This window comes from Microcaecilia unicolor, chromosome 1 (genome assembly GCF_901765095.1).
Source record: "Microcaecilia unicolor chromosome 1, aMicUni1.1, whole genome shotgun sequence".
NCBI lineage: Eukaryota > Metazoa > Chordata > Amphibia > Gymnophiona > Siphonopidae > Microcaecilia > Microcaecilia unicolor.
Window position 1 is genome coordinate 92051227 of NC_044031.1, and position 27338 is coordinate 92078564.

Below are 27338 nucleotides of genomic sequence, written 5' to 3' on the forward strand. Positions count from 1 at the left end.
CACACAGTCTGCAAAGGGTGGGATCCTGGATTAGTATGCTGAGACTAAAGGAAAGAAAATTATCAGGAATTTCTTGTCAACAGCAGCAGACAAATCCAGAAACTATGGTGTGTAGCAAAGCTGTTCTCAGGTATGGTGGGAAAGAGACAGCACTGTGGACAACAAAGCCCCAAATAATCTCGAGCCCTATTTATGAAAAGTACTGCCGAGACATTGTCCAACTGAATCCGCACCAGCTTGCCCCTCAGATGGGCCTGACACACCCAGAGAGCCTTATGCACCACACGATTGATGGACCACAAGACCTCCCTTTGGGGCCATGTCCCCTGTGCTAAATACTGGATACAGCAAATCTCCAGGCTTCCAGGCTGGCGTCCGTCACCATGACCATCCAGTGTGGCGACGCCAGAGGCATCCCCTATAGCAGTGTGTCTGGAAGAAGCCACCAGCTCATAATGTCCTGTGCCTCCCTTGTCCACTGAAGGCGAAGCTTGTAAGCTTGGGACAACGAGGACCATGAGACAGCACTGGAGAGGACGCATGTGTGCCCTCACCCATGGCACCACTTTGAGAGTCGCTACCATCAATCCCACCACCTAGGCATAATTCCAAGTGTGGGGCTGGGCAGCATGCAGAAGAAGGCGGATTTGAGACTGAAGCTTGATTCTCCTGGAGTCAGACCTGGCCCGAGCTGTATCAAAACAAGCCCTCAAGTACTCCAGAATCCGAATAGGAGCCAAATGACTCTTGGGAAAATTAATCATCCATCTTAGTGACCTTAACAGCTGAATCACCTTGGAAGTGACCCAGTGCAGAGGATGCACTGATCAGCAAGTTGTCCAGATAGGGGTGCACCCTGATCCCCTCACATCGGAGGTAGGCTGCAATCACCACCATGACCTTGGAAGAGGTCCTGGGGGCCATCGCCAAGTCTTAACTTGAAAATGCTGGCCCAGGATAGTGAAGCAGAGGAACTGTTGATGTGGCGGCCAAATGGGAATACAAAGGTAAGCTTTGAGGTCCAAGATGGTGAGAAATTCCCCTGGTTGCACCCCAGAGACAATTGATCGGAGAGTCTCCATCCTGAAATGCCAGACCTGGAGACACTTGTTGACCTGTTTGAGACTGAGTACTGGACAATGGGAACCGCCTTTCTTGACACCATGAAGTAAATGGAGTAATGGCCCTGACCCTACTCCTGGAAGGACACTGGAACCACTGCCCGCTGCTCTAGCAAGAAGGGAAGCATGGTGCCCACAGCCTCCGTCTTTGAAGTAGTCTTGCATGGAGACACCAAGAAAGAATCTATGACTGGAGTGGAGAACTCTAATTTATAACCTTCTCAAATAATATCCAAGCCCCATTGGTCTGAAGTTACCCTGGTCCACTCTTCATAAAAAAAAGGCCAGGTGACCTCTTATTGGAAGCTGCGGAGAATGGACTGGCCACCCATCATTGGGAGCCATGAGCAGGTTGGGATGTTTGAGAAGATGGGCCAGGTCGCTTATTGGCACAAAAGGAGTGGTTCTGCTGATATCTCGGCCTCTGGTATGCGGGTGCTCGCGAAGGAAACAGTGGATCCAAAAAAGTCCTCTCTCACGTGGTGTCTTCTTAAACAAGGTCTTTATTTGAAATCAATAACACAACAACCCGACACGAAGAAGACACCACGTGAGAGAGGCCTTTTTTGGATCCACTGTTTCCTTCGCTTTGCGTTTCTCCTGTGGAGAGGACACCTTCTGTGTGTGTTGGCTTATGCGGGTGCTTGTCCCAGGCGAAACCTGTCTCAGATTCGTGACCGTGGTAGACTCATTTTGAAGGAGCCCCTGGGCCTGTCCTCTGGCAGCCATGGTGTCTTGGATTCACCCAAGACCTAACTAATTTCTCGAAGACCTTGCCAAAAAGTAACTTCCCCTTAAAAGGCAACTTCATCATTGCTTTGACGCTGCATCCACTGCCCAGTGGTGAAGCTACAAGAGGCACTGGGACATAACCGCCAATGCCATTTTGCTTAGCTGAAGCCTGGACCACTAAATAGGCGAGACCTTTCTTCATACTAGGAAGCTCCATGGCCTGCAGTGAGTCCGAGTCTGCAGCACCATCCATCACCTGCTGAACCCAGCCAAGGCAGGTGTGGGCTGCGTAAGAACTGCAGGGTGCTGCCTGCAAGGACAGCATGACCACCCCAAAGGAAAGCTTCAAAGAAGATTACAGTTTACGATCCTAGGGGACCTTCAATGCTACCCCACCTTTCACTGGAATGGTGTAGAATCATGAGAACAGGTCAGCACCCCAGCACAGGTCAAAAAGGGCAGAGGCTAACAAGCTGGTGCAACTCTGGAATCTATCAGAGATTGAGAAGCCTGTAATTTATTAAAGAACATGAACCTGTGTAAACTCAGGAATTTATGATCTATTATGATACCCTTACAGGCAAGCTGGCGTGGGAAAGGTGCAATTATGGATGGACAGAAGAATGTGATTTAGCAACTTAAGGGAAAATAGATGATGAGAACAGAGAACAGAATGATCTCTGAGGAAGATAAGCAATTCTTCACATTACTTCAGCACTTAACACAAAAGGTATATAAACAATTGAACCAGAGCATTATGTTGGAGAGGCAGTGGCAGACCACATGTTTGTGTCCCCTGCTCTCCACATGAGAAACTAGCATTTGTAATTGTAACTTTCTCTTGGTAATTAAAGAATTGCTTTTCTTATACGCGTGGCCTTCCTAGTCTTTTATCTCTCTAAATTGCGGGTGGCTGGTCAGTACTAATTTGGGGAGGTGGTAAAAAGACTAGTAATATAAAACAATGGTGGTATTTTTAGTCACTTCTACCACCAAGGCATCCAACTTGGGCAAACAGAGGCGCTCCAGTTCCTCTGGAGCGAACAGATAAAAGGCGTGTCATAGCCCATGCCACCGTCAAGCTGGCATCTGGCATATGCTCCTGAATGGCTTCATCGATAGGAAAAGCTCTAGGAGGATGCTTGGTACTAGTCATTTTTGGGTTAGAGGCTGCGGGAGAGTGGTCCTCAGGGAAGGTGACGTTAAGAGCCTGTTTAATACCCTAGTAATGAACCCTGGTACATGAACCACAGAGGGATCAATTGCCTCCTTAGATGCGAACTTCCCCATCCAAGAAGCAGCTCCTTCAGAAGGGCCAGGAGATGGAGGGTTGCTCCCTTCTCCTCAGGGACATCTTCCATGCCTCAGTAGAGCAGTAGAAGTAACAGGCAGAAGCCCTGAACTTTTTAAAGTAGGCCTGATGAAGCAGTAAATTAAATTTTGGGGAAAAGCGTTCCTGACCCAGTCAGTGGAGTGGCTGCACTGCCAAAAGGAGATCTGGAAGAAGAAAGTGTCAAGCTACCTTCAATACAAGCAGGCTGCTGCAAGCTGACCTCGTAGAGAGGCAAAATGGCTGCGGGAGATAGCTAGGAGCGTGGGCTCACCTCAACCACATGGAAACTCCTTCCCACCTCTAGCTCTACCTCCACCTCCCCTGTGTCCGACACTGGTTTCACACTGCACTTCATGCAGACTCTTGACACTGCTTGCTACTTTAAACTAAAATTGATGAGGATGGGTAAAAAAGGCCACAAAGTCATAGTTAACTCCAAGGAAGGTAGGACATCAAATGCCCCTATAGAAGAGAGAAAAAAAGAGTAACATCTGGAGATCCTTGTATACCAATGCCCGTAGTATGGGAAACAAACTTCTAGATCTAGAGGCTACAATAATGGAACCAGATTTAGTGGTGGTCACGGAGACGTGGTTCACGGAGACCCATGACTGGGATATTGCTATACTTGGCTATAATCTATTCAAGAAGGACAGAGTAGGAAAAAAGGGTGGACGAGTGGCATTATATGCTAAGAATGATATCAAAGTGATGGAACTGCAGGACATGTGGGGTATGGAAGAAGCGCTGTGGGTTAACTGGAAAGAAGGAAAGGAAAATGTATCAATATCGGAGTAATATACAGGTCTCCCTCACAGTCAGAGGAAATGGATAGGGACTTAATTGAAGACATCCATAAGATAGCTATGAAAGGGGAAGTACTACTGATAGGTGACTTCAATATGCTGGATGTTGACTGGGGTGTCCCTGAAGTGGGGTTGTCTAGAAGCAAAGAGATCTTGGACACCCTGGAGGGTGTGAATGACATGAGGAAGGACCTAGCGAAGCTGGAGGAATGGACTGATATTTGGCAACAAAGATTTAATCCCAAAAAATGCAGGGTCATGCATTTGGTTCGCAAGAATCCGAGGGAACGGTACAGTATAGAGGGTGAAGTGCTTCAGTGTACAAAGGAAGAGCAGAACTTGGGGGTGATTGTGTCTGATGACCTTAAAGCTTCCAAACAGATAGAAAAAGTGACGGTCAAAGCCAGAAGGATGCTTGGGTGCATAAAAAGAGTGATGACCAGCAGGAAAAAAGAGGTGATAGTGCCATTGTATAAGTCTATGGTGAGGCCCCATTTAGAGTACTGTGTGAAGTTCTGGAGACCGCACCTACAAAAAGATATAAATAAAATGGAGTCCATCCAGACTGCGGCTACAAAATTAGAAAGTGGTCTTGAACACAAGGAATATAGGGGCAGGCTTATGAACTTCAACATGTATACGCTGGAAGAGAGAAGGGAGAGAGGAGACTTGATAGACACTTTTAAATATCTCAAGGGCATTTATGTACAGGAAGTGAACCTTTTTCAAATGAAGGAGAGCTCTGGACGAGGCGCATTATGATGAAAGTATTATCTCATGGAAAGGGTGATAGAGGCATGGAATGGCCTCCCGGTGGAGGTTGTGGAGTCGAGGACTATGTCAGAATTTAAAAGGGCATGGGATAAGCATGTGGGATCACTTTGGAAAAGGAAGAGTTAGGGGTTACAGAGGATGGGCTGACTGGATGGGCCATATGGCCTTTATCTGCCGTCATGTTTTATGTTTCTCTACTTCCCGCAGCAGAAGCAGCGCTTGACCAAATCCGTCATCATCAAAAAGAGTACTAAAAGAGAGCAGAAAAAGTCCCCCGCACTGAAAACTGCACACGTACTCACCACCCTACAGACAGACACAGTCTCTGTGCCTTCACACAGCTGCCTCAAACAAAGCACTGCCAACAGGGCCTGTTACCCCCTCAGGAATACTGCAGCTGAAGCAGAAACTCAGCTGCTGGAAAACCCACCCCCTTCAGTCTGTCTGGCAGAATAACTTTTATTTTATTTCTTTTTAAGTTCTAGAAGGAAGGCAGACAAGAACTGTGGCACAGAAAAGTGTGGGGGGAGGGGGAATGGGGGAGATGCAGCGGGTCGGGGTAGGGACCTGACACCATCAGGTGTACCCAGTAGGCAGACTGCCACACAGATGCAGCCCCCCAGGTTCTACCGAACCGGGAGACCCAGAACAGGAGCTCAACCAAAGATCAGACCAGGAGAGTGTGGAGATCCATCCATCTGCCTGTTGAAGACAGAGAATACTGGCTGACCAGGGAGCATACTGTCCTATACCATATGATGCAGCTCAGTGCTCTCTATCTCCACCTGCTGGTAGATGGACACAACCCACACATTTCTGAATTTGTTTGCTGCTAATAACAAGGACACACTGCCTTTGTTACTTTCCAGTTTATTCTCTTTCTTGCTGGCATACTACTTATTTTATGAATACCATTTATATTAAAATTTACTGTGGTTTAACGTAACAATTGAAAAATTAATATGTAAGTTAATCTTCCCCTTATCCTGAACAGCTGACTATTACAGTTGGGTAAATAGAAGAGTTAAATGGTATTTATCTGATTTATGATCAAATTTGATAATGCAAGCTATCTTGCTATCTCTTTGAAAAAAATACTTGTTTGAGCTTGCATTCTCATAACCTCATGTTATGTTTATTGGGACCTTTGAGGTACAAACGAAGCATGTTCACAAGAACACAGAAAACAGGTTATTTTAACCAACGGAGGTGTTGTATTGCAAATCTTAGTGATGTTATAAGGGTGAATAGAGGAACATCTGTAATATAAAACTGATTCTTTATATAAACATCTGTGAGATTTCTTCTAAATCAATTAACCAATATATACAGTACAGCAAAAGACACCTGTCACAGAAGGCAAATATGGCAGATAGTTAAATAAACACCAAACACTACAAAATTTTAACCAACATAGTTCTATTAAAACTATGTGCAACCATGGTATTCAGAGACAGCAATATAAGACTAGTTTCACAAAGCAACTAATTTAAAAGTTTGAAAGCTGTAAATTATTTTGTAGGATACTAATATAATGCATGTATGTAATAACATGCATTATATAATTCTTTCCTGAGTACTCTGAATATATTTTCGCTGATCATCTTTTCCTAAATTTTAAAAGACCTATAAAATATTATATAGGGCAATATATAAGTATAGCACATAAAAAGTAGTAAATTCAAATGTATGCCAATGGAACAAAGCTTACAAATGTCACATTAACAATTTGATATATGTACACACACTTTTTTACATTTTATTCCTTAAAAAAAATAATAAAATTCTGAAATTTTAGTTTATCAACATAGTAAAGCATTTTGGGAATGTTATAGGTTAGAGCATAAGATAAATGGTACAAAGGGGAAAGCCATAATTCTTCCTGGCTATACCTTTAGAAGCAATTTTCACGTTGCAAGCAGTTCAAAGCAAATGCTATTACTAATCTGTCTTTGTAGAATAAATGTCTTTCAAAGTTTCAAGCTCTTCTATTAACTTCTTGTTCTGAACTTCTAGCACTGCAACTCGACTCTCCAAACATTTAACATATTCTTTTTTCCGACGTCGACATTCTTTAGCAGCCTCCCTGAAATAAAGCAGAAGCAAAATGGCCAAACAAAAACGATTTGCATGCTATTATAAAGACAAACTTAAGAATGCTCAAAATTAATCTATGATCATCATTACATTCCAGACTTTGGACAAACCCCTGATTTTGTTCAAACACTAAGTAAAACTGGGTTCCCCAAGGGCCATAAATGTCCCTTTCCAATCCACATGGCAATATGTAGAATTGCTTCCTCTCATGCCTTGACCAGAGTTCAAAGTTTACAAAGTTCAAGTCAAAAGACTTATTCTGTTTTATGACAATATAGATCTTTGAGGGCCTTGAGTTCCTCAATAAGAGTCTTGTTTTGGTTTTCAAGAACAGCCACACGGTTCTCGAGACATTTGACGTACTCCTTCTTCTTTTTGCGGCATTCCCGAGCAGCTTCCCTGGAAGCAACACAAGGCAAATAACTACAGAGCAACCACATCTCTGAGAAAATCACAATTACTATTGTCTCCAAAGATTCCAATAATCACAAATCTGATACAACACAATTTGCATGCAATCACGGTAAACCACAACAATTAAACAACTCAATACAAAATCAAGACATCATCATAACATATTTAAGCTGCCAACCAATGGCAACATAAGGTTTTACAAATCTGAGTTGTCTCATTTAATATAATTTGTGAAAACAATAAAATAATTGCTTTCAGTTACATGGGTACTATATTATCTAGATTAATGCCTCAAGTTCAATGCTTTTAAAGGTGTTATTCTAGTTATAGTATGGGTGTTCTCTCAATGCCTACCATACAATCCAAAACAGTAGAAAAGATTTACCGCAACTTAATAAGACTACATAAAACCAAAGTCCGTGTTTGATTTTATATATATGTCTGTCCATCTTGAGGCCTAAAACAGATTTTTCAGGCCAAATGTCATATATTCAAACACAACTACCACCTATCTGCATGAAAAGCACAGCATCAGGAAGAATACAGTCGCTAGTTTGAAACAGAGGGACTATCTGAGATAAAGAATATGCATGCTGAAAATGATATTACATAATTTCATAATAATACTACAATTTGAAGAGACATAAGATCAAAACATTCTTATGAGTGCAAAACAGCCATTAATATAAATGCCATGGTAAGATAATTTAGAAATTAAAATTTGCCAACATAATAAAACATACAGCCTTAAAATGCATTTGCTTAGATATGTTTTATTGTGTTTAATGTACTAAAATAAGTTCAGAATACTGCTAAATGCTCAGTTATTCAACAATGAAAAACGGGGATGAAAATCAGAGTTTATTTTTTTAATGAAGTAGATGTTATCAGGTAATGTTATTTTATTGTTTATTAGGATTTATTTACTGCCTTTTTAATTCACTTAAGGTGGTGTACAGCAAAAATAAGTCAAATATAAGCAATAGATAATTACAGAAGTAAAAATATTCAAATAAATACAAAGTATGGCATAGTATACTACTTAGAAACTATACTGGGGCCGCTTGATAACAGTGACCATAATATGATCAGTTTTGACATCGACCTTGAAGTAACTGTACACAGAAAGTCAAATACATTAGCGTTTAACTTTAAAAAAGGAGACTATGATAAAATGAGAAGAACGGTAAAAAAAAAAAACTTAGGGGGGCAACTGAGAGAGTAAAAACTGTACAACAGGCGTGGACGCTGTTCAAAAATACCATCCTGGAGGCCCAGGCCATACATATTCCGCAAATTAGAAAAGAAAGACGGAAGTCCAAAAGACACCCAGCCTGGTTGAAAAGTGAGGTGAAGGAAGCTATTAGGGCTAAAAGAAACGCCTTCAGAAAATGGAAGAAGGAACCGTCTGAAAATAACAAGAAACAGCATAAGGAGTGTCAAAGCAAATGCAAGGCGCAGATTAAGAAGGCCAAGAGGGAGTATGAAAAAAAGATAGCATTAGAGGCAAAAAAACATAGTAAAAATTTTTTTCGGTATATTAAAAGCAGGAAGCCGGCAAAAGAATCGGTTGGGCCGCTGGATGACCGAGGGGTAAAAGGGGCGATCAAGGAAGACAAAGATGTAGCGGAGAGACTGAATGAATTCTTTGCTTCGGTCTTCACCGAGGAAGATTTGGGTGGGATACCGGTGTCGGAAATGGTATTTCAAGCGGACGAGTCGGAGAAACTTACTGACTTCACGGTAAACCTGGAGGACGTAATGGGGCAGTTCGGCAAACTGAAGAGTAGCAAATCTCCTGGACCGGATGGTATTCATCCTAGAGTACTGATAGAACTGAAAAACGAGCTTGCGGAGCTACTGCTAGTGATATGCAACTTATCCTTAAAATCGAGCGTGGTACCGGAAGATTGGAGGGTGGCCAATGTAACGCCCATTTTTAAAAAAGGCTTCAGGGGAGATCCGGGAAATTATAGACCGGTGAGTCTGACGTCGGTGCCTGGGAAAATGGTAGAGGCTATTATTAAAAACAAAATTACAGAGCACATCCGAGGACATGGATTACTGAGACCAAGTCAGCATGGCTTTTATGTGGGGAAATCTTGCCTGACCAATTTACTTCAATTCTTTGAAGGAGTGAACAAACATGTGGACAAAGGGGAGTCGGTTGATATTGTGTATCTGGATTTTCAAAAGGCGTTTGACAAGGTACCTCATGAAAGGCTACAGAGGAAATTGGAGGGTCATGGGATAGGAGGAAATGTCCTATTGTGGATTAAAAACTGGTTGAAGGATAGGAAACAGAGAGTGGGGTTAAATAGGCAGTATTCACAATGGAGAAGGGTAGTTAGTGGGGTTCCTCAAGGGTCCGTGCTAGGACCGCTGCTTTTTAATATATTTATAAATGATTTAGAGATGGGAGTAACTAGCGAGGTAATTAAATTTGCTGATGACACAAAGTTATTCAAAGTCGTTAAATCACGACAGGATTGTGAAAAATTACAAGAGGACCTTTACAAGACTGGGAGACTGGGCGGCTAAATGGCAGATGATGTTTAATGTGAGCAAGTGCAAGGTGATGCATGTGGGAAAAAAGAACCCGAATTATAGCTACGTCATGCAAGGTTCCACGTTAGGAGTTACGGACCAAGAAAGGGATCTGGGTGTCGTCGTCGATAACACACTGAAACCTTCTGCTCAGTGTGCTGCTGCGGCTAAGAAAGCGAATAGAATGTTGGGTATTATTAGGAAAGGTATGGAAAACAGGTGTGAGGATCTTATAATGCCGTTGTGTCGCTCCATGGTGCGACCGCACCTTGAGTATTGTGTTCAATTCTGGTCGCCGCATCTCAAGAAGGATATAGTAGAATTGGAAAAGGTGCAGCGAAGGGCGACTAAAATGATAGCGGGGATGGGACGACTTCCCTATGAAGAAAGACTAAGGAGGCTAGGGCTATACAGCTTGGAGAAGAGACGGCTGAGGGGAGACATGATAGAGGTATATAAAATAATGAGTGGAGTGGAACAGGTGGATGTGAAGCTTCTGTTCACGCTTTCCAAAAATACTAGGACTAGGGGGCATGCGATGAAACTACAGTGTAGTAAATTTAAAACAAATCGGAGAAAATGTTTCTTCACCCAACGTGTAATTAACCTCTGGAATTCGTTGCCGGAGAAAGTGGTGAAGGCGGTTAGCTTAGCAGAGTTTAAAAAGGGGTTGGACGGTTTCCTAAAGGACAAGTCCATAAACCGCTACTAAACGGACTTGGAAAAATCCAAAATTCCAGGAATAACATGTATAGAATGTTTGTACGTTTGGGAAGCTTGCCAGGTGCCCTTGGCCTGGATTGGCCGCTGTCGTGGACAGGATGCTGGGCTCGATGGACCCTTGGTCTTTTCCCAGTATGGCATTACTTATGTACTTAGCACTCTGATCAAAAATACATAGATAATCTATATAAAAAGCTTTAGTGTGTCACAGAGATCAGGCATTTAGGTTGGATCGGCAAGGAATACCTTTTTGAATAGGTTAGTTTTCAGTGATTTCTGAAAGTTTAGGTGGTCGTGTGTCGTTTTCAAAGCTTTTGGTAATGTGTTCCACAGTTGTGTGCTTATGTAGGAAAAACTGGATGTGTATGTTGATTTGTATTTGAGGCGAGTCCCATTTCCCTTTCCCTTAGTAGTGGAGCGTGCGCACCGCGTGGGCCGGCTGACTGAGGATAGGAAGAGGCCCAACATGGTAATGTTAAAACTCCTAAATTAGCGTCACAAACTAGAAATCCTCCAAGGCTTTCATTTAAAGAGAGAAACCTTAACCCACGAGGGTCACCGTATTTTCACCAGTTGTACAAGAGCGGCGCCGGATATATCATTCACTATGTCAGTCTCTCAACAAACTGGGAATCCAATTCATGTTGATGTACCCAGCTCATTTAAAAAAGTGTTTTTTTGAAAGGACAGTGGCAATCTTTTAAGTTGGTGATGGAGGCAACTTTCCTGGCAGAAAATGGCATAGAAGTCCCAGACCAATGAACAATTACTTAATGACAGAGCACAAAGGGCCTTTAAAAACGTTTTTAAAGGCCCTTTGTGCTCTTTCTTTTTGTTTGGTCTTTTTGTACTTGGTTCCCTTTCTTTGTTATACTACAATTACTTAATGACACCAGATAAGAATTTCTAATTTTTCCTTTTGCCGGGAATGTTGGTTGCCACTGGTGGTGGGGTAGTTCTTTGCGTGGACATGCATTATAAAGAGGGGTGGGGGTCCCTTGCATCGTAAGTGTGTCTATCTACAGTCTGCCTAGATTGGAATCAGGGCGAACAACAATGGGTTGGTTAGGGGTTAAGGGATGGGGTCGGATGGGTTATTTGGGGGTCTGGTGAGTTGGGGTGTGTGTGTGTGTTTTGGAAACGTGTGTCTGAGTGAAGCAAGAGCTGAGTTTGGGAAAGCTCTGCAGTGCAAAATAACATATTAACCAATTGTGGACAAGTGGGCAGGATACAAACACTCCGTTTTGGCGTGGTTAATGGGCTTGGAAAAGATGATCCCGGGTACGGCTGGGCACCAGGGACGCATCATCAGATCAGAAGGGTTTCTTTGCACTTAAACTCTCCTGGGTAGCCCAATGCCTATCAGAATTGCCTCATGGAATGTGGGAGGTATTACCTCCCCAATCAAGGGCTCAAAACTCCTGACGGCTCTAAACCGTCACAAGGTAGACGTAGACATTGCATGCCTGCAAGAGACCCGACTCTCATCTGAAGAACATGCAAAATTGCAACGCCACTGGGTGGGAGAGGTGTTTTCAACTTCCTCTCAGAATAGATGGGGAGGGGTAGCAGTTTTGTTGAGAAAAGGAGTGTCCTACAAGTCTTCAATGCTGCTTAAAGGGGCAGATGAAAACTATTTACTGTTACACGTTTGGCTTCAAGGTACAGAGTTCTTGCTGTTAGTTTTGTATGGTCCAAATCAACATAGCCCCAACTTTTTTCATTCTCTTCTGCAGCAATGTTTGCAGAACAGTTCATTGCAAATGATGGTCTTGGGTGACTTTAATATGGTTTCTGACCCTACCTTAGACTGCTCTAGTCCGACCTCATTGCACTATAGAGGGCCGCGAGCAAAACCTTTTGCCAATTTTATGCAAACACTTAATTTAATAGATGCATGGCATAAGTTATACCCGGGGGAATGCAATTACACGTATAGATCCCGAGCTCACAGTACACTAACACGGCTGGATTATATTTTGGTAGAACACAGATTATTTTCAAAGATAAAGACTTCAGAGATTGGTCTGGAAGAAATTTCAGACCATGCTTTATTGTGGGTAAATATAGAGACAACTGCAGATGTAAGAGGAGGTACGGGATGGCGTTACCCATCTTATTTGCACACAGATACTGTCTTCCAAAAATATATTCAAGGAAAGTGGACTGAATACACTACCAATAATGCAACACATGTAGATCAACCTTCTCTATACTGATCGGCCTCAAAGGCAGTAATTCGGGGGGACATAATAGCATACGTACAAGCTCGTAAGAAGCGACTGACAGCGGGCATCTTCAAATTAGAAGCTCAGCTGAGGAAAGCTAAGATGGCCCATGCTAGGCGACCTACTACGACCTCACTGGAGAATCTACGAACCACTCAGGCAACGCTTAACACCATGCTACACGAGAAAGAATCTCACTTGTTGTTACAACGCAAATACAAACTGCACAGATTTGGTAATAGCCCAGATAAAATGCTGGCCCGAATTATTAAAAACTGGGACGTGCTGCGATCGGTGACATGTCTGCAAGATGATCAGGGAGTCCTCACAAACAACTTAGAAAGGATATCAAAAATTTTTGCAGACCATTTTCCCGCACTCTATGCAGCAGAAACTCCACCACATCCCCAAGAGTTAGTAGTTTATTTGTTCACATTGGGTCTTCCAGCATTGACTCCAACAGAACTAGATTATCTAAATGCCCCATTATTATTATCAGAGTTGCAAGCAGCGATTAAAGTTTTAAAACTATGCTCTGCTCCAGGACCAGATGGCTTTGCGGGAGAGTACTATAAAACGCTTATTCCCCAGGCTCTGGGGGCGCTGTTGGCTTATTTTGAGGAAGTGGTGGAGAAAGGTTGTTTGCCCCCACATGCTAATACCACACTGATAACATTTATACCTAAGCCGGGCCAGCCCCCGGAGACTGCCAACTCGTACCGGTCTATATCCTTATTAAATGTAGATGTTAAACTGCTGTCTAGAATACTGGTGGAACGCTTGGCTCAATGTCTCCCTAGGTTGATATGACCCGAGCAAGTAGGATTTATCCATAGGCGTCAACCCACTCACAATGTGCGTCATTTACTATTGGCGTTGGCATGTTGTCAGGAATCAAAGACACCATCCCTATACGCGAGTTTGGATGCTGACAAAGCTTTTGATAGGGTGGGATGGGATTACTTATTTCACACCTTGTCACACATGGGATTTCGGGGTCTGTTTTTACAAGCGGTCAAGTCCCTATATAACAACCCATCAGCCTGCTCACTGATTAATGGTATTAAAGAAAAAAGGTTTCCCATAGCAAGAGGGATGCGGCAGGGGTGCCCACTCTCCCCCACTATTATTTATACTATCATTAGAGACGCTTCTAAGGAAGCTTTCCATGTCGGGGGGGGGGGGGGGTGAGGGAAGTAACTCTCTCCGGTCATCAGATTAAAACCTTAGCATACGAAGACGACCTGATGGTTGTGCTGACTGATCCAGTTAATTCACTTAAAAATTTGCTTGAATGCACGCAGCAATTTGGGAAATTGCCGGTTTTACATTAAATTTGGATAAATCACAAGTGCTCTCCCCCCCCTACCTGATGTTCAAGGGCTCAGTTGAGTAGATTTTCCATTTAAGTGGGTGCAAGATTCACTTAAATATCTGGGGGTACAAATTCCAACAGATCTATCCCAGCTATATCATTTGAATGTACAGGGGTTGCTAAAGGACACTCAACAGAGATTCAGGTCTTGGGAAGCCTTTCCTATTTCCCTGTTGGGCCAGATAGCCTTGTACAACATGATTATTATCCATAAATGGTTGTATGTTTTTCAACAATTACCATGGTTCTTGAAGCTGTCTGATGAGAAAAAATTGAATGTTATGCTTTGTAGGTCTCTATGGAAGGGGCAGAGGGCATGACTCTCTTTGGCCCCCATGTGTATTCCAGTGGAGTATGGAGGACTGGGACTTATAAGTATGCACCACATAACAAGAGCAAGTGGCATGAGGCACATTAATGACTGGTTTCGATCTACACAGGATTATTCCAATACAACTCTGGAACTGCAATTATCACCTACTATCCATTTCAGCAATCTCCTGCACATGGCGGGGGGTCCTATCCCTCAACCTCTAAAGACCTCTTCCATAGTTCCCACCGCCAAGGCCACGTGGTGGTGGGTCTGCAAACTGCACCAGTTCTCTTCCAAGGTGACACCTTTCCTTTCGATATGTAACAATCTGGCCTTTCCTCCCGGGCACCTCTACTCCACGTTCCGCCGATGGCAGAGACGTGGAATCATTTACTTATTACAGGTGGTGACCCGAGAAGGCAAACCCAAAACGTTTGAGGATCTTCGTGGAGAATTTGCTCTTGAATGGAGGGATGAGTTCAGTTATGCTCAATTGAAACATTATGTGCAATCTTTGCTATGGGAAGCTCTATCAGAAGATGTACAGGAGGAACTTGCAACTGCGTTCTCTCTAGAAGCACAGCAAAAGGTGCCACTCTCATTCCACCACAGTCATATCCGAGACACCATTCCAGAGCTGGACTATAAAAATTTGCTTTTGATGTGGCAGGAGGACATTCAGGTTACCCTAAATGTGGAGCAATTTAAAAATCACATATTAACAATCCGCAAATGGACGACATCTGCGGCGCAGTGGGAACTTCAATATAAATTTGCACTGCGCTTGTATGTTTCCCCTCGCAAGGCTTTTCACATGGGCCTCTCCCCGTGGGGATCTTGTTTGACGTGCAAAGCAGAGGGAGCAACATTGGGACACATGTTCTGGAAGTGCCCTGTCGTTGCATCTCTTTGGATGGCAATTTTATCACAGGTGTCTAAAATGTGGCAAGTGGGATGGCATTACGACTCAGCACTTCTATTTGGTCTTCCAAAATTGGGTCCCCCCACCCCCACGGGGTACGCACACTTTGTACAGAAGGCTACACTAGCTGCGAAACAAGTCATCTTATCTGAATGGTTGACCTACAACAAGCCTTCAGTTCAGCAATGGCGCTCACGTATGATTCTCCTGTTAAGACTAGAATGTCTGAAAATTCAAGATTTTTCTTCTACTGCAGGCGTCTGCTTTCAGAAATGTTGGAGTCCATTTTGGAACACTACAATGCCCACTGCGCGGAGTAGACTGCTCAATATGTCACGGACTCTGTTTTTGATCATAACGGACTCAGCATTGCTTTCTATTAGGTTTTTTTGGGGGGGAGAGGGGGGATGGAAGGGTAGGATCTTGGATTTAATGTTAAAATGGTATCTGCATAATTGTTCTGTTGGTATCTCTCTGGATTAATAAAAATGATTGGAATATAAAAGTCCCTGTAGGGTATGTCAGCTTCTCTGCTGTGTCTGCGAAGACCTCACTGTGGGAGTTGTCTTCCAATTACTAGCAACATCTCAAAGATGATCTGTCTTATTAGCGGTGTTATTGACTTTATATAAATTCAGGCACAGAACAACCGTGAAAACCATAACCTCAAAAAAGACATTGAAGACTTTCTTCTAGAACTCAGCCAAATATGGGACGGTCTACTACATGGATATGTAAGAAATGCTGAGTCCACAGTCTCCAGCGTAATTAACTAATGGATTGCTTAAATCTGTAAAAGACAGGGTGTACCTGTATGAGCTATGATGCAAGCAAATCAGATCTCATATATGAAATAGGTAGATGTTTTGAGCCGTGAACCATATCTCATTCAGGAGTCATGAATAATTCTTCATTCCACTTTAGAACCAGAGATTCTACCCTGCTAACATCACACATGATTTCCACCAACCTAGAGTATATCTGAGATATAACTTGATCCAGTTTAAAGTTAGACATAGCTAATTCTACTGAACCTGGATCTCCAGAACAATTCTTTTCCTCTTGCTAAAGTGTGAGTGCTGAATTTATATATTTATTTCTCTTGTAATATCTCATAATCCTTTACGAAGTTCTTAAACGAGGTTATCTGCTCCTTAGCCCCAAACTGTCATAAGATCTCAGACCCCCGATGTCCCAGTCCTCCTGCTTAGGGGTGGAAAAAGGTGACACATGCTGAGGAGCTTCAGCCCCATACAGTGGCAGCAGTGAGGCAATAAGCAGGAGAGAGACAGCTACCCAAAGTCATGAGACCAGCAGCGAAACGTGCAATAGCAACTTTCGGAGGAGGATGAAGAGTGGAAGATTGTGCCTGCCACTCCAACAAACTCCCCATCCACACCCTCCTGCACTCCCATGCACAGTATGACAGGCATAGCTCCCCAGTGCTCGATCAGGGAGGGACAATCTTAGGGCAGGTGTAGTGTACTTCAAGTACCAGGAAGAAGGAATCAGAACCCTATCCCAAGAGACAGGAATCCCTATTCTGCAGAGGATGAGGAAAGGGAGTCAACTATGAGCAGAAACATCTGTTCACCTTAGGAAAGGAGATGAGAGGGAGTCTCTAACAGCAGGAGTTACTTACGTGTCAGGGGTTGAAAATGAAGGAAAGCATCTAATGGGGGCGGGAAGGGGGGGGGGGGGGGTTAGTGGAACAGGTCAAGGGGTTAGGGCACCTTATCTCTGTGATTTTAGGCAGTATATGTTGGAGCCCATCACTGGATAACCACTAAGTAACTAGGGGGATCTCCGGTCTTTCTGCCCAGTCAGCCAGAAGCATGAGGAAAGGGAAGTACATATGAATTCAAGACACCCCAGAACCCTGCCATTAACTCAGAAATGGAATTTATGGGAAACAAGCTGCCAAGACTGAGTTTTCCAGTTTCTTTTTGGAAATGACTAAAGCAGGAGAAAGGCAACTGTCATGGGTGGGTGCCTCCCAACTTTGCCCCTGGAAGTGGAGAACAGGAAGAGAGAAGTTTGCAACTCAGAATAACATTTTACCAGTATGTATGTGTGAAGCAGTGACCTTGTTTTTGTTTAGAAGCCTACACTAGCTGCTGAGATATTAACTAAGAAAGGGAGAAAAGAAAGGGATCCTGTAGGGGTATCCCCAGTGTATTACCTTTTGTGCAACTGAGGCCAGAAACCATCTTTTTAGAATAGTACTGTCATGGTTGCCTGAATGTTTCCTACATTTCTACACTGCCTGCCAGCTCAAGGATACAGTGGCATTCCAGAGAGAATCTGCACTTCATATTTGGGTGTGAAGTTGGTAACAAGACAGATTTACACTGACAGAAGTATGAGGTAAAGCTTGTGGGCCTCCTTGATCGGCGCCAGCATGTGCAGGGAGTGTATCTGAATCAACTATGGACCTCAATGTTCTTCAGACCTGCATTTTGTCTGCTGGCAGGAGGAATGCGTGATCTGATTGGGCCAAAACAGTCACCTGAGGGCAGAAGTCTGGCACCGGACTTGATAAAGAACAAAAAGAGAAGAGTTTTGGCGTGGCACCAGAGTGGATGCACAGCTGATAGCTCTGGACACAGAGACTGCCTCTCTGTGCTTTCTAAGTACTGAGAATCTTTGTATAATTCCAAAAATATAGTCACTTGGAAACTATAGCCAGTAAACTGCTAAATAATAGTAAATAGGAGGAAAAACCTCAAGAAGCACCTTTCCCCACTAATCAAGCGGGTGAAAGGGCTAAGGCTTCTTCATCATCGGAAAAAACCTCCAAAACTTTTTATTTTAAATAGAAACGATTGTTGAAAGCTTTAAGAAAGTACTTAGCTTCTCTTCTTAGGCTCCTCCAGAACTAGAACCGTGGTTAACATTGGCCTCAGTTTCGCCACAGCTGCTTCAGAACCTCCGGTCTATTTTTCTGCTTCTTTCTGGGGGTCAGCAACTCTGCTGGCTTCTGTCTGTCTTTGTGTTAGTTTTTGCTCTGTAATAACATTACAGAGAAGTGTAAGCTGAGAATTATGGCTTCTAACCTTGTGTGAGAGACCAGCTACTGGTGCTGGCTGGATCTGTAACTTATCTCTACACTAACCAGAATCTTATTGGTTGGCTTGATGTGGACAAGCTTGAGCTGAGCCAAAGGGTAGAAATCCTGTCTTTCATCCAGAGACCCTGCTGTGGAGCACGTGGCTTGTGAAGGTGAGAAACTGGGATTCACCCCTGTAGTTTGGGGACAGTTAGTTACTATTTCTAGTCTGCCAAAGGCTGCGTTAGCTCTCATGAGCACAGTTTATTAGGCAAATATATTTGGCTTTTAGTGTTCTCTTGGGTATAATTCTTGTCACTGTAACAGAATATAAATCAATTATAATTTTAAAAATAAATAAATTAAAAAATATATATATATGCAGGTATGTATTTTTGTGTAATTCTTATTCAGAATAGTGTAATCCTAGCAGTATTTATTTTGTGTGCTTGTTTGCCATTTTGCTAATTATTATTATTATTATTCTATAATAAATATATTTCTGCTTTGGCAGATTTTTTCATTGGGCACTACCAGTGTGAAACAAAACCTGTTTAGTGTTCTGCAGTACCATTCTCTAGACACATGAGTGCCGAGAATTGATATGCTGGGTGAATTTCTGTTTCTGAGTATTACTAGGTTTTGCAATTGTCTGTTCTTTCCTAAGCACTTGTCACGACAGTCCTTCCTCTGTCCCAGGGAGGATAGGGACTGAAGAGGCCTGCAAACCTCAGAGACCAATATCCGTAGACAGCCCAGAGGTTGAGGCGGAGCTTGGAACCCAGCAAGCCTGTAGTGGATAATGGCTGAATTGGGGCTACAAGAAATAGGACAAAGTAGATTTCTGGTCTTTTCTTCTTCGCAGACTGCCTGTTCATGGAAATTCCAGTGGGAGAGGGGGTTTGAAAGGAACATACCCTTGGGCAAATGGATCTTGTCTTTGTCACTGGAATTTATTTTCTTTTTTCTTACTGAATGGGGAATATACCTTTTTAAAGCAGAGTGGAAACTAATTGTTTTTCTTTGCTGAGCATCACTATAGGGACAGTAACTACAGTAACTGAGGACATTGGAGCCAGCACTGTGGGTCTTGAGCACCACCAGTACTAAGCAAAATCTCTCGACTGTGTTCAGGGAATGGTAATTTCTATTGGGTTTAGCACCCACAATCATTTTGCAAAGTTGCCTCCTATCACCCAACTATCACCTATCACCCAACTGCACCCTTATTTGGGAGACAGGCCATCAGCCTCTGACAGCAAATACACAATCAAGCAGACCTGCCTTCAACTTCTAAGCAAGCACACCCTCCTCAGCTACGTGCCTACATGCACTCACACTCCATCCCTCTGCATGCACACATGCCCCCACACAAAAATACATGTACACAAAGACATTTTACCAAACTTACCTAAACCCTCATCACAGATACAAATGCACAAAACTCAGCATTCATAAATACCACCCTTTGTCACACACCAACACCACATAAGTACCTCCATCCAGAGATCTTTACTAAGACTCATTTTCACAAACCTCACCACAAAGTCTCTCATACAAAGGAGCCAAGTGCCAATGCAGGAAGGAGAAACACCACTGTGTACTTTCTAACTTGTTCAATATGGTATCTATGCTTCTATACTTGTTTTGCCTCTTTGTAGATTTTTTTTATTAAATATTTTAAGCAGTACACTCGAGGAATCAGAAATTCAAATACATCAAAACAAGGAAATGAAAAAAATTACAGGATATAAAAATGACATCAACGGATGCCCCTTCTGTCCTGGGTCAAATCACTTAACCCTTTATTGCCTCAAGTAAAACCTAGATTTAAGCCCTCCAGGAACAGGATAAGATACCTACTGCACCTGAATTAGCTTACCTTGAACTTCTGAGAAAGGTGTGAGCTGAATCCAATTTGTGGGGATCCAAGTGATGATTGAGATTTAATAAAAAGGTTGTCCTTTCCAACCAAAAATGTAGCATTCAAAGATATAACAGTCTCTAGACACAGAAGTGGTGTTTCTTTTCCTCTTTGCTTGTTCAAATATAGTGAAGATACTTACCTATAGCAGGTATTCTCCGAGGACAGCAGGCTGATTGTTCTCACATGTAGGTCGACGTCTGCGTCGGCCCAGGAAGTAGCAAATTTTTGCAAGCAAAAAGGTAAAGTTTTGCCAGAGTCTTCTTGCGCATGAAAAGTGCTTGCGCGGACTTCCCACCTGTCACACAAGCGTGCCCCTTCAGTTAAATCAAAAATCATAGAAAAAAACTAATAACAATGCCAAAGGGGAGGAGGGCGGGTTTGTGAGAACAATCAGCCTGTTGTCCTCGGAGAATACCTGCTACAGGTAAGTATCTTCGCTTTCTCTGAGGACAAGCAGGCTGCTTGTTCTTACATGTGGGGTATCCCTAGCAACCAGGCTCACTCAAAATAATGAACATTGGTCAATTGTACCTTGCAACGATGAGGACATAACATAGATTGACCTGAAACCATAAACAACTAACTGAGAGTGCAGCCTGGAACAGAACAAAAATGGGTCTAGGGGGGTGGAGTTGGATTCTAAATCCCAAACAGATTCTGCAACACTGACTGCTCAAACCGACTGTCGCGTTGGGTATCCTGCTGAAGGCAGTAGTGAGTTGTGAATGTGTGGACTGATGACCACGTTGCAGCCTTGCAAATCTCTTCGATAGAAGCTCACTTCAAGTGAGCCACTGACGCCGCCATGGCTCTAACATTATGAGCCGTGACATGGCCCTCAAGAGTCAGCCCTGCTTGGGCATAAGTGAAGGAAATGCAATCTGCTAGCCAATTGGAGATAGTGTGTTTTCCGATGGCGACTCCCCTCCTGTTAGTATCGAAAGAAACAAACAACTGGGCGGAATGTCTGAAGGGCTTCATCTGCTCCACGTAAAAGGCCAATGCTCTCTTGCAGTCCAAGGTATGCAAACTGCTTTCGCCAGGGTGGGCATGAGGATGGGGAAAGAATGTTGGCAAGACAATTGACTGGTTCAGGTAGAACTCCGACACCACCTTTGGAAGGAACTTAGGGTGCGTGCGGAGGACTACTCTGTTGTGATGAAACTTGGTATAAGTTGCATGCACTACCACTACCAAGGCCTGAATCTCACTGACCCTACAAGCTGAAGTTAACAGCCACCATGAAAATGATCTTCCAGATCAAGTACTTCAGATGGCAGGAATTCAGTGGCTCAAAAGGAGATTTCAACAGCTGGGTGAGAAGGACGTTGAGATCCCATGACACTGGTGGAGGTTTGAGTGGGGGCTTTGACAAAAGCAAACCTCTCATGAAGCGAACAACTAGGCTGTCCAGAGATAGGCTTACCCTCTACATGCTGATGATAAGCACTAATTGCACTGAGGTGAACCCTTACGGAGTTGGTCTTGAGACCAGACTCTGACAAGTGTAGAAGGTATTCAAGCAGGGTCTGTGTAGGACAAGTAAGAGGATTTAGGGCCTTGCTGTCACACTAGACAACAAACCTCTTCCATTTGAAAGAGTAACACCTCTTCATAGAATCTTTTCTGGAAGCAAGACTTGGGAGACACCCTCTGAAAGACCCAAGGAGGTGAATTCTAAGCTCTCAACATCAAGGCCGTGAGAGCTAGAGACTGGAGGTTGGGATGTAGAAGCGAACCCTCGTTCTGGGTGATGAGGGTTGGAAAACAGTCCAATCTCCATGGTTCCTTGGAGGCCAACTCCAGAAGAAGAGGGAACCAAATCTGACGCAGCCAGAAAGGAGCTATGAGAATCATGGTTCCGCAGTTTTGCTTGAGTTTCAGCAAAGTCTTCCCTACTAGAGGTATGGGAGGATACGCATACAGAAGGGCTGTTCCCCAATGTAGGAGAAAGGCATCTGATGCTAGTTTGTCGTGGGCCTGAAGCCTGGAACAGAACAGAGGGACCTTGTGATTGATTTGAGTGGCAAAAGGATCCACCGAGAGGGTGCCCCACGCTCGGAAGATCTTGCGGGCTATGCCCATGTTCAGAGACCACTTGTGAGGTTGCATTATCCTGCTCAGTCTGTCGGCCAGACTGTTGTTTATGCCTGCCAGATAAGTGGCTTGGAGAAACATGCCGTGACGAGCCCAAAGCCACATCTAGCCGGCTTCCTGACACAGAGGGCGAGATCAGGTGCCCCTCCTGTTTGTTGGTGTAATACATGGCAACCTGATTGTCTGTTTGAATCAAGATGATTTGATTGGACAGCCGATCTCTGAAAGCCTTTAGAGCGTTCCAGATCGCTCGTAACTCCAGGAGGTTCATCTGAAGACCTTTTTCCTGAGAGGACCATGCTCCTTGAGTGTGAAGCCCATCTATATGAGCTCCCAACCCCAGGAGGGATGCATCCATTGTCAGCACTTTTTGTGGCTGAGAAATTTGGAATGGATGTCCCAAGGTCAAATTGGATCGAATTGTCCACCAGTGCAGGGAATTCTGGAAGTCGTGGACAGCTGGATTACATCCTCTAGATCCCCTGCAGCTTGATACCACTGGGAAGCTAGGGTCCATTGAAGTAGACTGTAGAGCGCCTGTCTCCGATGTGCTCTTCACCAGCCAATCGTCGAGATAAGGGAGCACGTGCACTCCCAGTCTGCTTAGCGACTACCGCTAGGCACTATGTAAACCCTCTGGGCGCAGACGCCAGACCAAAGGGCAGTACACAGTATTGGAAGTGCTGTGTTCCCAGCCGAAATCGAAGATACCTCCTGTGAGCTGGAAGTATCGAGAAATGTGTGTAAGCATCCTTTAAGTCCAGAGAGCATAGCCAATCGTTTTCCTGAAACATGGGAAGAAGGGTGCCCATAGAAACCATCCTGAACTTTTCTCGGACAAGAAATTTGTTCAGAGCCCTTAGGTCTAGGATAGGGCGCATCCCCCCTGTCTTTTTCTGCACAAGAAAGTACCTGGAATAGAATCCCAGCCCTTCTTCCCCTGATGGAACATGTTCGACCGCACCGGCCTTTAGAAGGGCGGAGAGAGTTCCTCTGCAAGTACCTGTTTGTGCTGGGAGCTGTAAGAATGAGCTCCTGGTGGGCAATTTAGAGGTTTGGATTCCAGACTGAGGGTGTATCCTAACCGGACTATTTGAAGAACCCACCAGTCGGAGGTTATGAGAGGCCACCTTTGGTGAAAAAATATCAACCTCCCCCGACCGGCAAGTCGTCTGGTATGGACACTTTTACTGAGGTTATGCTTAACTGGAGCCAGTCAAAAGCCCGTCCCCTGCTTTTGCTGGGGAGCAGCAGGGGCCTTAGACGCACGCTGTTGACGAGAACGAGCACGCTGGGGCCGAGCTGGGGCAGGCTGTCGAGAAGTAGGAGTGAACCTATGCCTAGCTTAGGAATAGGGAGCACTCCTCTTTCCCCCCAAAAACCTCCTAGATTAGGAGATAGTAGCAGAAGACGCCCGGCGGGAGAGAGAATCCATAGCATCATTATGCTTCTTGATTTGATTAATCAGATCCTCTACTTTCTCACCAAAAAGGTTATCACCCCGGCAAGGAACATGTCTTGTCTTGGAAAGAAAGTGAGCCCTTAGGTCCCGTAAGGCCCCGAAGGACCTCAGAGGACAGCCGTGCAACCCCAAGTCTTCGCCCGCGGCGACCGCCGTTCACCGAGGGTTGAGCCCCCAGCTGCAGGCGGCCAACGGGACTTCCGGAACCGCGGGGTTGACGGGCTGACCCAGCACTGGAACTGGGAGCAGAGGGAGCAGGAGGAAAGTCAGAGAAGTCCAGGAACAGGCAACAGGTCTAGGTAGGCGGCTAACAGAGTCGTCCAAAAACAGGCAACAAGTCAGGGCAGGCAGCAATCAGGGTAGTTCAGTAACAGTCCAAAGGTCAAACCAGGAAAACAAAAACGCACAAGGAACAAGAGCACAAGAAGACTGGCCTCGGGAAACAGAACCTGAAGCAATGTTCTGTTTCGGCCCCGCTCCTTAAATACTGTTAGCACTCAGCCGCCCAGCCCCAGCCGGCATGGCTGGCCAATTGGAAACCGGCTACTGAATAGATCCCTCTGATTGGTTCCGTCCAGCCTCTCAGGCGGAGCTTCGGGTTCCCGTGTCCGACAACGGAGAAGACGCCGGCCATCGCGTCTCAGCGCCATCTTCCCTGCTAGTGCAAGCGCGGACTCCATAGCCGGCGACTGAGAGCCTTGAAACCGCGATCGCCGGTCTACGGACCCGGCCGCGGACAGGGCGGCTATCACCAGGACGGGTCCTGGCTTTTGGCCGCTGTTCTAAAATGGCCGGCCATCGCCGCAAGGAATACCGGCTTGGCCCCGACTGTACTCGAGATAGCCGGCCATCCGGGGAACCGTCGGGTAAGTCCTCTCTGGCTGCAGAACTCTCCTCCTGGCCCTTGCTTCCCGCAGAGGAGCAGCCTGAGGGAGCAAAGGATGTGACAGAACATCTGCCATTTGCTGCTGGACTGAATGATCTAGGTCAGAGACATGCAGCCATGAGAGTCTGCGCATCACTATACCTTGAGAAACAATCCTGGATGCTACATCAGAAGTGTCGAACGTAGCCCTGGCCAGAAATTTTCGACACGCCTTCTGCTGCCTGACCACCTGGCGAAAAGGCTTGGCTTGCTCCGGAGGAAGTGCATCAACCAAGCTAGACAGTTGCCTCACCGAGTTCCGCAAGTGTACAGTCGTGAAGAGCTGGTATGATTGAATTTTAGCAGCGAGCATAGCGGCCTGATACGTCTTCCTCCCAAAAGAATCAAGAGTCCTAACTTCTCTGCCTGGGGGTGCTGAAGCATAGCCCCTAGTACTCCTGGCTCTCTTGAGAGCGGAATCCAACCTCATGGAATTGTGGGGTAGCTGAGACCTCATCAATCCAGGTTCACCGTGGATCCGATACTGGGATTCAGCTTTCTTCGGGATCATGGGGCCAGACAGAGGGACCGACCAGTTCCGCATAAGGACTTCCTTCAGTACCTTATGAAGAGGAACTGTTACAGCCTCTTTAGGTGGAGAAGAATAGTCCAGGACTTCGAGCATCTCAGCCCTGGGCTCATCCTCAACTTCCACAGGGAAGGGAATAGCCGTAGCCATTTCCCGGACAAAAGAGGAAAAAGATAGACTCACTGGTGGAGGGGAAGGCTCAGAGGGAATCCCATAGGACTCATCAGAAGAAAAGTACCTGGGCTCTTCCTCTGACTCCTGCAAACGCTGCTGTTCAGTATCGGATAACACCTCTCTTAAGGTACTCCGAGACTGAGCCTGCCTCAACGCCGAAGAACGACACCCTCGATGGCGATGTCGAGAGGCCAACGCCTGCTCGGACTGCGGCGAAGCTTCCTCCACCAATGTCGAAGGTGAGTCGACCTGGGTGGCAGCCGATGCCGTAGGCAGCACCGGGGCCGGGGACCTCACCATAGGAGAAGGGCCAGACACCACTGCAGTAGACAGTACGGAAGGTGCAAGCAGCCCTGACACCAAAGCTGACGTTAGCAGTCCCTCCAGAAGTTTTGGAAACAAGGCCCAGATGCGTTCGTCGAGAGCCACCATCTGAGAAGGCTGCGGGGCCGGTGGAGTAGGCAGTGTCAGAATCTGTCGAGGCTTGGGAGCAGGTACCGAGTTGCTAGAAGACTGAAGCATCGGCACCTCCTGTATAGAGGGGGAGCGGTCCTCTCGGCACCGACGCTTCTTGGGTGCCGAATCCTTTGACGCCCCAGAGGTCCCGGCACTGTGTGTCGAAGGAGAACGATGATGGTGCTTCTTCACCTTCGCTCGATGCCCGTCATCGAGACTCCTCGGTACCAATGAGGACATGGAATCCTCATGTCTCCTCAGGGCCAGGTCCGGGGGCTGCACAACAGGAGGTCTCGAGGCAGGTGGAGACCCACTCGACGCCTCACTGCTCCCAGCATGAGATGGTCTCTCAGGAGCCATTACTACTACTACTACTATTTATCATTTCTATAGTGCTACAAGGCATACGCAGCGCTGTACACCCACCATACACAAAAAAGACCTTCGCTCCCGACGTCGATGCTCCTCTCGATATCGATGTCGAAGGACTGGACCGAGCCCCAAAAAGCTTTTCTCGTTGGGCTTCTTGAGAAGCTTGGGTCCACTTCTTCATACGAAGACAGAGACTACAAGCAGCTGGGTTATGGTCGGGCCCAAGGCACCGGATACGCCAGGCATGGGTATCGGTACCTGAGGTGGTCCAGTTGCACCGAGTACAATGTTTGAAGCCGCTGGGTGTCTTTGATGACGTGGAAGGAAAAACAGCTTCGGCAAAATCAAAAGACGCGACTGTGCCTACTAAAAGAAAAAGGGGCACAAAAGAAAGGGAGAACTGGCCGCGTCGAAAAAGAAAGAAAACTTAAAAAGGGGGATAAACTAAGAGTTAGCTACGGGATTTTTGTTTTAAGGAAAAAATGAGACAAAAAAGAAAAATAGAATTAAAGTCGTCAGACTCTTTTCCTGAGCCTTACGAGGAGAAGAGAAAAAAACCCTGTCACCTCATCTGCGGACAAGAAAAAACTGAAGGGGCATGATGGCGCGACGGGCGGGAAGTCGTCCACACATGCGCACCAGAAGACTCTGGCAAAACTTTACTTTTTTGCTTGCAAAAATTTGCCGCTTCCTGGGCCAACACGGATGTTGACCCACATGTGATAACAAGCAGCCTGCTTGTCCTCGGAGAATTCATCTTTTTAACACAGAATTTTGTTGGTCAGTAAATTTCTGAATGCCTTTAAACCATTTTGTACTGTTCATAAAATTGATATGTTACAGCATTTCCCAAAAGGATAAGCAGCCCTGGATGTACAGCCCTCCTTAATAAGCTCCCCAAGCCAAATGCATCAGTGGTAAGTGCAGTTTGGTAAGGATCTACTTAGAAGGGAATTCCAAAA

The 27338-nt window shown here is 45.1% G+C and overlaps 1 protein-coding gene across 10 annotated transcripts in view; it reads right to left on the reverse strand.

The window, feature by feature from the left end:
• The window catches only part of CREM (cAMP responsive element modulator), a 443843-nt gene that overhangs the window by 95488 nt on the left and 321017 nt on the right, over positions 1-27338 (reverse strand). For 5 of the 10 annotated variants that reach the window (XM_030198964.1, XM_030198973.1, XM_030199006.1 and 2 more), the window contains one exon: positions 6762-7262. The exons of 3 other annotated variants lie outside the window; for them this stretch is intronic. In XM_030198964.1, the coding sequence (XP_030054824.1) occupies positions 7118-7262 (145 nt within the window). In that variant the 3' untranslated portion in view covers positions 6762-7117. Of the gene's footprint in view, positions 1-5651; positions 7263-27338 lie in introns of those variants that run through there. 2 more of the 10 variants (XM_030198982.1, XM_030198988.1) reach the window with 2 other exon arrangements.